Raw genomic sequence first — 12,363 nt, 5'->3', positions numbered from 1 at the left:
GAGCTCAGTCCTCTCAGAAATAGAGGTTACGCTAACATTTCAACATGGCTCTTGCCATGTAGAGCACAGATGTGATACAAAGTTGAGGGTCTTTATCCCTTACTCTTTTGCATACTGGTAAAGTTTGCGTATTTTCATGCAATACTGATGGACTACTCTCTGGCTGTCTACGTGGATCAAAGTTTCGTCCCTGCTGATGGCCTTTTTAGTAATAAGTTGTGATACCAAGTGAGAGACTTTCTGAATTTTGTTTGCTTTAAAAAATAAAAAAGGAAACTACGTACATTACACTACTACATGCACACTACCACATATATTAATACTACACAAGTAAATGCATTTAAAGATTAAGCTAACAAAGGCATACATGCAAATTAGGATGTCAGCAGTTATGCTGCTTATACATCCTTCATTCAACTGTCTCGACGTTTTCTTTAATTACATGATAGCACAGACCCCTTTCAGATTCAGTGCCTGGGATGAGCCAGCTCTAAAGATGAATAAAGATAATATAATGCCTCATTGCTGCCAGGAGTTGCAAGGCACATGTGGAAAGAGACAGAAGACTGCAGGGAGGGAGAGCTTGGAGGCATGACTGTGGCAGCTGAATTTACCCCTCAGAGATGACGGGAATCAGCACAGAAGGCACATGAGGTCCCAGAGGGGTGGAAGAAGGCAAAGTTCATCCCTCTGGAAAGGGGCAAGGGAAGTTCTGGGAAATACAAAGCAGATAGTGGGGGAATGCATTAACCTGTTATTTTCTAAGTGTCTAGAAGATAGCGTGATGGCAAAAACATAAAAGAGTTTGTCAGGAACAATTATCTTAAACTGACAGCACCTGTCATAGAGGATGGAGGGGAGGCAGGAGATGTGATAGAGCTAGACGTTGATAAGGCTGTCCATACTTGTTTCGCTCCTGCAAGTGAACTAGAGAAACAGAGTTTACATATTACTGCTTTAGCAGGAAGAAGACATAGGGAGTTGAAAATGATTTTCAAAGAATAGGTCTCAATAGCTCACCATAATGCAGGATTTTGCAGGCATCTGTCCTGAATCTGTTACTCTTCAGCATTTTCATTACAGGCTTAGATGATGACATTGTGCGTACAATTAAAATCCCCAGATGACTGCAGTAGGAGGGAATGCAAGCACTTTAGGCAGCAGGATTAGAATTCAAATTTATTTTAAATGATAGAATAAAATTCAGTGTAGGAAAGTGTAAGGTGCTTTATTGACAGATAAAAAAAAATCAAAAGCAGAGATGGGCAGCACTGACCAGCCAGCTGGGCTGTGTCTTTGCAGATAAGGGCCTAGCAAGTGCTACGCTAGTGGCTCACAAATGCAGCAGGAGTCAGTGCTGTCATGTGATCATTGCTAATACATACTTAATTCCAGCAAGTGTTACAGGAGCCCAGCTCTGATGAGGACTCAGCTGGAGTATTCAGGCCAGTGCAAGGTCACCACCCTTGGAAGGGTGTATAGATGAACTGGAAGGAATGGGGAGAAAAATAAAAATAAAGTTAAAAATCAGCTTCAGAAAACACAGCCAGTGAGAGTGTTTGAACGAGTTGGCTTTTAGGCTGGACAAGTGTGCCTGAGTAATGAAAGGAGAGGGAGGATGTAGTAAGTTAATGCGAGAGATCAGGAAAAGCATTCAGCTGTAAAGATGAACAGGGGCACAGGTTATTTCTGAAGGCTGCAAAATCCTCTCACTGGAAGTTTTTAGAAGCAGGTTAGGCCAATATCAGTTGGAGATGGCTCAGATATAATTAATCTGCTTTAGTGCTGTGGGAGTTTTTGCACAGCCTTTTGCTGTGCATTTCCAGGATTTCCATGATCTAGGGATGTTCTGGGCTCTTAAAACTGTTGCTGAACAAATTGGGAGCTGAATTCCTTGACCTATTGTAGCTGTCATACCCCAAACTACCATTCTTAAACCTCTGTGTCTCTGATATCCCCTATAAAGGAGATAGTAATATTGTCTTGCTTCAGAATGTAATTTCATAAGCATTTCTTTTGCTGATTAGTGAAGCAGTTGTTTTCTCTTATTTCTACCGACACCCCTTCATTTGTGCTGTTTTTTTAGAGCTCTGCAGTAACACAGATTTCCAGTAACAAATATGGGTGTACAAGTACCTGTATTAGCACAGAGAAGGGGGTGGCTGTCACTGGGAGTCAGCAGGTAGTAAAAGGAGGCTACGTATGGCAACAGTATTACTTAAGCAGGTCTAAGCAGACATTTATTCTGAAGATAAATCCATGAATGTTTGAGAAGCACCAATATACATGATGATGAGCCCTGTAAATAACCCTGAAGAAATCAATGCTTTTCTTCAGAGCAAGCTATGAATGTTGTGCAGTAAATAATGCATCACACCACAGATTGAAAAAGGATGTGAAAAATAAGTATTGAAGAGATGTTCATTAAGTGTGCACCATCTATCTGGCTCACTGCATGAGGCAGGTGTTCCCTTGAAGTGGTCTGTAATTAAAGACTACATCAGTATCACACAGATGAAGGAGAGGCTGTCTGCCTCATCATTTCTTGACTTTGGAACCTTAATGACATCCTTTGAATATTGTGTATCAGTGTGCCTTTTGCAGTTCTGCTGCCTTAATTAAGTTTCTTGTGAGCTGGAAAACAGTGTCAAAGTGTCTCAAGTATTGTTTTCAAAAAAGAAGTGTTTTAGAAAATGTCATTTTAGGAATTAAAACCCCCTTATTTTTTCCATACCCTTCTCAACTGAGAGATGATTATGAAATCCAGAGGGGAAGAAAAGACATTTGCTGCTGATGTACAGTTCCAGTTCACCTATACTTTCTCTTTAATGAGATTAAGGTAGGATTTTGGGAGGGACAAACAGTTAGCATTGTTTAAATCTGATCTAATGAAAAGAAAACAAGGTTTAGCAAACAAAACTTCTGTCCTTCATTGCATACAGAATAGGCGACTGCATAGTGAAGGAGTGTGTGACAATTTTTGCTTTGAAGGCATCTCAACTGATCTGTGTTCTGGTGTGAATTCCAGCATAAAGATACGAATGCAAATGATTTTATTTTTCTCCTCAGGCAGTTTGATATGCTACAGATAGATATGTATATTTTTGTTATATTTTCATAATACTTTTAACTCTTACTTCTCTTTCCTTGTGCATCCACCACAGATCGCATTCAATTAGGTAAGACACATTACTGTCCTTGAATACTGCCTCTGTATTTGGCAGGATTTGGTTTATGGAATGTAATGCCGTAACATCTTTCCTTTTAGCATCATTAGATATGATAAAAACGTACACTACTTACATTGTAATGCCTCATTTTTACAGCATGGTGAGTATAATGAGGAGAGGACTGGACTAAGGGGCTAGTGTCTGTTTGCCTTGCTCTTGACTAGATTAGTCTCAAATTCAAATAATGAACACATTCAAAAGATGTTGCTCTTGGGAAAACCTATTTATATGTAATCCCGTTCTCTCAACCATTTTCTGTCAGAGGTTGGAACATAGACAACAAACGCTCAGTAAAAATTCTATTCAGCCAGCAGAGTTTTATAAAGATTGTTTAAAGCATTTAATTACCTCCTCTTCATGACTAACATACTTTTGCTTTATTGAAGTGTATGGGGTGACTCTTTAGAAGTCTTGAATCCTGGGGAAATTTCCAATAGTAGGCCAAGTTCTTAACATGATTAAAGGAGTTCTTTATATTTAGAGTTTGAATTTATTGATGCTGTAAAACACTACAGTATATGATGAATTATAAAACAATTTTGATGAATTATAAAACAATTTTATGTGTGCTGAAAGATTCTACAAGTGGTCTGGCTTTATGTCAGTTCACCCAGCAGAGGGGCTGAACAGTCCTGAATCCCCTGCAGTCCCTCTGGCCTTGTAGCTTTGCCAGCGCACAGGACAGCTCAAGAACAATTTTTCTATTCAGCTAAGTGATCCTAACATTGCCCCTTACTTCACTCAGAAAACTGCAAAATGGTCATAGGGTGAGCATCCTGTCTCACTCTGACATGAAACCAAAATGTAATGTTTAGCAACCTTTGTCAGAGAATCTCTGTTCTCTGCCTCTGCACTGATCACCATCACAGACGTGTCTTTAAAAAGCTTAATGTTTTAGGCTTCTAGTAAAAGAAGGTGTCGCCACTGTTCCTATAACTTGCATCTTTACCTCTGTAAAGAAATTAAAAGATGAACTCAGTGAAATGTGCACTTAGTATTCAGATTGTCTGTCACATGCCATCTCTCAGCTGTGCGAATTCAATTTGGCACAATGTAATCTTCTTACTTAGACCTTCATATTTGGAATGTTTTGCTATTAGACAAGCAGCCTATGCTGAAATACTTCCAATTTCTTATTTTTGCCTATTTGTCATGCATTACAAGACTAAAATGGCAAGCGTGCTTGTTTAATTTAACTAGGATTGTTAAAGATTTGCTGCACTTGTGAAATGTTTGGGCTAATCTTTTGTAAGTCTTAAAAATTATGTGAAAAATTGAAACATTTGCATTGTCTGCTGTCAGTTCTTGCTATCTGAGCTTAGCAGAAGCCTTAAAATATACACAACAGCAAACAGTTCATATAAGATCTCGCTGTCTCACCTGCTTGCCAAGTAGCTCTCCCCCTTCCTGCCCCCATTTCTGAATCTTTAATCTGGAAGAAAAACCCAACCTTTTGTTTGTATATGAACACAGCGCTGCTCTGAATTTGTATAGTTTAGAACAAACACATGTGCTGTTTATATGAGAGCTTTCATTTTTTAATGCTATAATCATGCTTTGCTTGATTGCAGCCAAATGTTGGTGTCCCTTAAGTAAAGCTCTCGCTGTTCTCAATCAGACCAGGCTGCAGCTGTCAGTCAACACTGAAAGTAGCCATGCGTGAATTTTTGAAACAATACGTACTCTTGCAGTGCACTTATAATGTTCAGATCTAAATGTCCTTATGGACAGTTCTTAGACTTCAAATAAAGATTGATAGTCGGAACAGGCTTGATGCTTCCCAGCAGCAAGGAATAGGTGATGCTAAGATAGCAGAGTTGGTGTTGGCAGCTCAGGTGGGAGAATGCAGCTAATGTTAAGTCAAGCAGTTAGGGTGAGTGGCCATCTGCAGGTCTGAAGGTGTACAGGAGGATTTGGGGATCTTTGAAGGATGCAGAGGCTCCATCCTCCACTTGCCAACCTTCTGATACTCTTGCTGCTGGGAAGTCTGAGGAGGGAAGTGTGGCAAGGAGAGCTGGATAAGAGCTGTGGAGAACAGCCTTCTACTCTTGGTAGCGTTGAGGTGTGAAGGAGGAGGTGAAATGTCCTAGAGAGATGGGGACAGCAACCGCTGCATCTGAGAGCGCTGCCTTTCTGGTTGAAGAAACCTCTTGTTAAGGTAGCCTGTTGTGCAGGAACCTATACAAATTGGGGACCAGCACTAGCTATTTGAACTGTATACGTTGTACAGGCAACAAAGGCAGGCAATTGCCTGCTTACTTACTGCCTTGAACCAGCTCTGTTTGTATTCACAGACCTGAGATGTACCATATTCTCCCAACACAGCTTATCGTCTTATCGCTGTGGAACACAGAGGTAGCTCTCTGTTCCTCTCTCACGTGTTGCATGTCTCTGTGGATAGCAGGGGTCTGTGTCATTTAAATGGACACTGCCAGGAACTGTTCTGCATCATTTTTTTGAGCCGTATTAAATTGCTGATCAGTTGACATGAGAACGTGGTGGTAAGATCTTCAGTGCTGAAAGTGAGATGGAATTTACAGGTGAGTTTGACAAGCTGTTGCCATCAGGAGAGGGGAGAGTACCAGCACTCTTGAAAATATATGCATTTTTTTAAGTTAATTTTAAAGAATAGAAATTATATGTTATAATCATGTTGCAAATGGGATTTTACAAGTGTTTTTCCTTGTCTTTTGCTTTCATCCTACAGTTACTCTATTCGCCATTCCATAAGCATGCCTGCGATGAGGTAATGTGCTACCCATATTCTATTTGCTATGGTGATGTTCAACCATGTAATGAGGGGGGATTTGCATACTTTGATCCTGATCCTGCAGTTTTTAGTTGGATGAATAGTGCCACTTCAATCAATTAAGGTTATTCATGTAGATAAGGGCTGCAGGAGAGGCCATCTGTGGTTTTTTTCCTTTTAATTGTATTAACTGTTTAATCTCTTGTACAAGCCTTTGAGTGAATGAAGCAGTTCTGAGATGTATTTGGGTAGTTGATTGTTGTTGGTATTACTGAATCTGAAATTCAGTTGTTTTGCTGTCTCTAGAACATCATCCAAAGCCCATTAACGTCGGAGATGCTTTCCACTTCAGCAGGCTTTGGATCATGCTCCTATGGAGGGATTTTATATGAGTGCTTTCATATTTTAATGGCTGTAATCACGCTTTATTTGACTGCAGCCAAATATTGATGTCTGTTCAAGTAAAGCTTCGACTGTTTCCAGTAAAATTAGGATCCAGCTTTCTTTTTACCCCCTCAGTCTCTACATATATGAAGATCCCCACTCCCCGCCAAGCATGTAGGGAAAACAAATCTCCTAACTATACGATGGATGCTAACTCATTCAATTTCACAAAGTGGATACTTTAAGGCAAGCGTTCACCAGTGTGAATATGGGTCAAATGTGGGTCATAAAACCCAGTTTCTCTCTCCTTTTGACCCTTCTTGCCTTATGAAAAGTTTTTCACCTGTTTAACAGAAACCAGAAGTAAACCTGCATTATTTTTCCAGTTGGCTTCCGTTTGCCTTTTCCTTAAATTAGGGTCAGTTTAACTTAGCCTGATGAGGGATGTGATGTAAATGTATGTGCAGAAATAGAGGCCATCATCATACTCCTGCTAAGTTCCCAGAATGTGCAAAGAGGATGTACTGGAACACTAAAACTTTAGCAGCCATTGGCTTCATTGCTGTGTGAAATGAAGCGCAGGCTCTTGCATGTGTTTGCCTTTCCCTGTGGATGACACAGAGGCATGGGCACCTGCCAGGGTAAAGTGGTTCTGCCTCATTGTTCCACTGTGAGGGTACCCTCTGTTATGGTTGAAGATCACTGTTATGTTTTATTTCTTGTAGGAACAAATGGGTGTAGTGTTTTTAGTGCATCCTGTTGGCCATGTTGGTAGGAGGTACCAGTGCTTTCAGTGGTAGTAGTTTCTATAATCTCTTTCTGGATATACCACAATAGATACATGAAAAGAAAAAAAAAAAAGCTGAAGAACTAAACACTCGATTAAGTAACTGCTTCGTTATGCTGCACTGGGCTTATGGAGATCCTGTCACCTCTTTGTGTTAGAGAAAGTTCAAGAGGAACCCTGCTGGACAATAGTTTCTGAGCTGCAGAGTCTTCACTAATAATGAAGCACAAAGTGTGCTATAATTGAGCTCTCAGTTGTCAAGCAAGGAGCAGAGAATGAGAAGAAGGTCCCCTTTACCCGCTGTAGATTTGCCCAAGTCCTTTGTGCTGGCTGAACTGCTGGAGGAGGAGACAAGCCTTTGGATTCACTACAGCTTGCCTACTTCTAACACATCTTCCTATATGGGATGGGGATTATCAGCAGGGGGAAGCTGCTGCGAACAGCAGAGAAGAGGTATCCATCTAAGCAACTGAGGGGCAACTTGAGTACAGATCTCCATGGGGATCCATACTCTCACTTTGAAACAGCATATGCATTATATTCATAACATTACATGGCAGTTATTTGTTGTGGTCAGTATGTTCTATTTGCAGGAAGAAATGTAAAAAAATGGATGCATTTAAAATGAGGGAGAAGCTATGTTTCAAGTTTTGGAGAAAGAAAGAAGGAACAAAGTTGTCAGGCAAGCTGGCAAGCAAAATATGTGATTTGGTTTAAGAAGGAAAATCACAGCTGTTGCCTTTTTTTTTTATTATTCTTTTAAGATATGTCCAACTCACAGTTTTCCCAAAAACCAGTGTTGTCTTCTGTTCTACGGGGAATGAAAGGCAGAGAAAAGCTTAGCTTTGTCAGAGGGGCACCCTTGGAAAAGTGTCCCTAAAGTCTTTGAAAGCAGCAGGATACACCTGCAGTCACAAAGCCATGGAGTTAGGGGGGTCAGGTTTCCTTAAAGGCATTTGGGTCCCACTTCCTATATAGTTCTAATCCTAGTCTTAGGACATTAAACTGTCATCTTTATAATTATGTAAATTATGAACTTGCTCATAGGCTGAAAAAAAATTTAATTTCTTTATAGTAACAACACAAATGGATAAAACAGAAGAAATGCAGCACTACAGCCGGTGTTCTCTGGTTGTTCTTCTGAGAACATAATAAAAGTATCAGAGGGTAGGCAGGCCAGTCACTGGTTTCAATTACTAGGCAGGTTCTGCTTTTGCAAATTTGTAGCTAAAAAAACCTCATCCAATTAGCGTAATTGGATTTGACTGACAGAACAAAAGTGATTGTTTATACCCTATCAGTCTATACCCTCTGCTGCTGGCCAGCCTTTGTTCTCTTCTAGCATTGTTGCCTGGTAAGAATTGATTAAATTGTGGTGTTACCCCATTACGTTTGCAACTGACTCTTCTTCCTTCCTTCAACTTTGCTTTTCTCCTAGGAATTCTCCAACTTTCAAATCATTTGAGGAGAAGGTTGAGACCACTGTCACAAGCCTTAAGGTAAAGGTTAGAGGGAGAGTTACGTGACTGTGCGTGTTAAAGCGTGACAGCTTTAGTTGTCCCTATCATTTGTAGAGGAGACTGACTGAATTTGCTATTCCATCAAGAATTTCACAGATCGAGGGAGGTCATCCTCCCCTGCCCTGGTGAGGCCACATCTGGACTACTGTGTCCAGTTCTGGGCTCCCCAGTTCAAGAAGGACAGGGAACTGCTGGAGACGGTCCAGCAAAGGGCTACAAAGATGATTAGGGGATTAGAACATCTCTTGTATGAGGAAAGGCTGAGGGACTTGGGTCTTTTTAGTCTAGAGAAAAGAAGATTGAGGGGGGATCTTATTAATGCTTATAAATACTTAAAGGGAGGGTGACAGGAGGATGGGAACAGTCTTTTTTTCAGTGGTGCCCAGTGATAGGACAAGAGGTAACAGGCACAAACTTGAACATAGGAAGTTCCATCTTAACACGAGGAGGAACTTCTTTACTTTGAGGGCGGCAGAGCACTGGAACAGGCTGCCCAGAGAGGTTGTGGAGTCTCCCACTCTGGAGACATTCAAAACCCACCTGAACGCCATCCTGTGCAACTTGCTGTAGGTGACCCTGCTCTGGCAGGGGGTTTGGACTAGTTCTCCAGAGGTCCCTTTCAACCCTGACCATTCTGTGGATTCTGTGTGAACTGCAGGAGCACTAATGGAAAATGAAGGCAATATGCAAAGAAATAGTCTTTCTCTGCTTTATTACTAAGAAATTACTTCTGTTTGCCAAAGTGAACAAGTGGTCTCAGAGGTGCCAGAAACATGGCATTATGAAAATAAAAGGCAGAGACATCTCATAAGGTGTGACCACAATTGATTAGGCTGTGCAAGGCAGAGAGCCGTGTGCAGATGCAAGGTCAGGTTTTGAAAGCAGTGTGGCCTCATGAGCTTTGTGCCAGATGAGGCCACAGAGTGAACTTCCACCCCTGAGCTACACTCCTGTCCATACCAGAGATGTAGTCACCAAGTGCCCCGCATACAGCTGGTGGGAGCTGTCATGTAACTCGGGTGTGATTCACGCTACCAGTGAGGCTCTTAGTGCTGAACTCATCTTTCTTTAATGCAGGTGTGTTTCCTCTCAAATTTAAATGTTTTCTCTGGATTTTAAATTTCAAAACTACGTTGGCATATTTGCTGTGGGACAGGAAGATCTGATGGGAAAGTTACCAGTTATCACTAATAACACTTAAGGCTCTTACGGAGCAGGGCAGACATGGCAAATTTGCAGTGAGCTAGTCTTTTGCTACATGGTAAAGCACATTCAAGGCGGCAACAAGAGGGTTTGTCTCCTAATGGTTCTCATTAATTAGATAAAGTCAAGTGTGCTCATAAAATGGCATTTTACTTTGTTGAGACAGAAAGATTCCAACACATTCCTGTCAGCAGACAAGGGCCAGATTGATCACCCCTCGTTTTAGGGAGAACTGAAAATGCTAGATTAATGTCAAAAGGCGTTAAAACTTGTAAAACATTAAAAAGGCAAGAAAATGGCCTTCCATTTGGGGCAGAAGGACATTCCTTCTTATAGAAAACGCAAATTACAGCTAGAACTGAAGCAGCAGGTGCACAGGGAAGGTCTGTCTTTTCCATGCCACTGTGAAATCATACAGCAGATAAAATTTTCCAGTCAGCGTGTGAGGAAAGTAAGCAGCAGAGAGCTTCATTTATTTTTATGTTTCTAAATAATAAGCACGTCCATCAAAGAATGCAGGGTTGCTCTATCATTTTCAGATTTTGAGTGTTCACGTCTATTTAGTGATAGGCTGTTCTGACAACTTTAAGTCATGAGAGCATAGGGTAATGTCATCTCCATTGCACTGTGTCAGAGAAGGAAATGTCATCACAGTTTTACAGGTGGGAGGCTGCATCCCAGGGAAGACTAGGAGCATCTCAAAGAGCTGGAACGGAACAAAGATCTCCAAAGCCCCAGCTCAGTGCGACTCTATGCCTTCCTGTTCATTCTTTTCACCTTTGCTGCAAATGCTTTTTATACTCAACCTCACTGTAAGAGAAATCATCCATGTAGTGGGTGCATCAGCTTGGAAGGTCTGAATTCCTGTCTGTTGCAGTCAAGCGTATTGCTTGCTTATCCCTTTGTTTTCCTTCTACTTCTACCCATTTAGATAACCAATAGATATTTTCTGAACATCAGCACAGCCCGCTAGACTGGATACAGATTTTTACCTCTTGAGATGGGAACTTTTAATAACAGTGACTCAAACTGTCAGAGCAAATATCAAGCCTACTACTACCTTATTTTATTGAACTTTCAAGCTAGGCAAGCTTCTGTGCTAGCTGGTGAAACAAAGGATTATGTAGAACTAACCCTCTGGAAACTTAAGACACAAAGTTCATTTAATTAAAATAATCTTCCTAAGCATTCAGTGGCTGACAGCCGGGAAAAATGCCAGCTTGTCTTTAAGTCGTGCTGCAGTTCTAGGATGGAGTAAAAAGTTTTGCCCTATTTTCAGACTTGAATCAACTTTGAGTGGGCATATCAGCAAGCCAAACTACAAAAGAACATTTGCTTACCAAGACAACTCAGTCAAAACAGCTTTGTCTCTTTGTCACTTAGCCTTGACCATTTCCAAATCTTTATCTAAAGTTCTGTCTTTGTTAGGAAAACTCTGTTTCAGAGATTTAGCCATATTGGGTTTTGTTCTTAATACTTATATTTCCAAATTCATTTTGAAAGCAGCTGACCTGTGAGCACAGTGTCATGTGTTTCATTAATGGAATTTGATAGCTCTTCCTGCCTTCCCCACAGGAAAATGCTGTGGGCGGTTTTAGGTATCAGTATTTAGACAGCTACAAGTACCTAAAGGGAGACAAGCTGCTGGTTTTGTTCTTTGATTACTATTTCTGTCCAAAATCTCAGTATGGCTTATGTATTTTGACAGCAGCTGTGTTACCACTGATGGCGGATGGGCCACTTTACTCAGCAAATGAACCAGTTCATTTTAATACCCAGCTCTTATTCAGCCTGCATAGAACTATAGTGAAACCAGTGAGCTACTCGTAGAAAGAACCACACTAAGTTTATTCGTAGGATCTAGGATCCTGCCTGGGATCTGCTTAGGGAGTTGTTCCTTTAAGCATATGATAAATGCCGCTGGCAGATTTTATGATTGCAGCCTAGAAGTTTAGAAATTAGGGGAAGAAAGGGATTGCTTTATCTGACTGTTTTTATGGCTTCTGTTCTAAGAAAAACCCAGCCCCACAAGTTCTCTGCCTGCTTTGAACAGTTCCCAGCCCTCCATGGCCAGGGAGTGGAATGCAAATGGAACTTGCTAGAGTGTGAGCAGAGGAACTTGCTGCTCTCTTTGTTTGCTTTGTTTCAGACCAAGGTTGGTGGGACAAGCCACACAGGGGGCAGTTTTGAAGAAGTTCTCAGCTCTACAGCCCATGCCAGCGCTCAGAGCTCTCTTGCTGGCGCCCGACTCCCTGAGAGCGAAGAGGAGCTTCAGTGTTAGACCACAGGCCCTCCTGAGCCTCACATGCCTCTCTTCAGAGACTGATGATCGGCCAGTGATTTTTAGACCTCCCTCATCACCCAACTTGTGCAACACGGTTTGGTCAGCTTTGGAAAATTGCCTCGTGCTGGGGATCTATATTTGTATTTTGAATGGGCCATTTAATCATCTGGTACACCATAGAAACCACATGCAAGTCATTGACTTAC

General features: G+C 41.3%; 1 protein-coding gene across 1 annotated transcript in view; it reads left to right on the top strand.

The window, feature by feature from the left end:
- Nucleotides 1-12,154, top strand: part of TPD52L1 (TPD52 like 1) — a gene marked incomplete at both ends in the record, with an annotated part of 56,108 nt that extends 43,954 nt beyond the window's left edge. The window contains 4 exon segments of the mRNA XM_082481469.1: nucleotides 3,165-3,179; nucleotides 5,938-5,976; nucleotides 8,589-8,649; nucleotides 12,023-12,154. Of these exon segments, the coding sequence (XP_082337595.1) occupies nucleotides 3,165-3,179; nucleotides 5,938-5,976; nucleotides 8,589-8,649; nucleotides 12,023-12,154 (247 nt within the window).
- Nucleotides 12,155-12,363: the final 209 nt, after the last annotated feature.

The sequence above is a fragment of the Vanellus vanellus genome (assembly GCF_965231255.1).
Source record: "Vanellus vanellus genome assembly, chromosome: 3".
Lineage (NCBI taxonomy): Eukaryota > Metazoa > Chordata > Aves > Charadriiformes > Charadriidae > Vanellus > Vanellus vanellus.
Note: the sequence above shows the minus strand (reverse complement) of the source record. Positions and strands in the feature narration are given on the sequence as shown.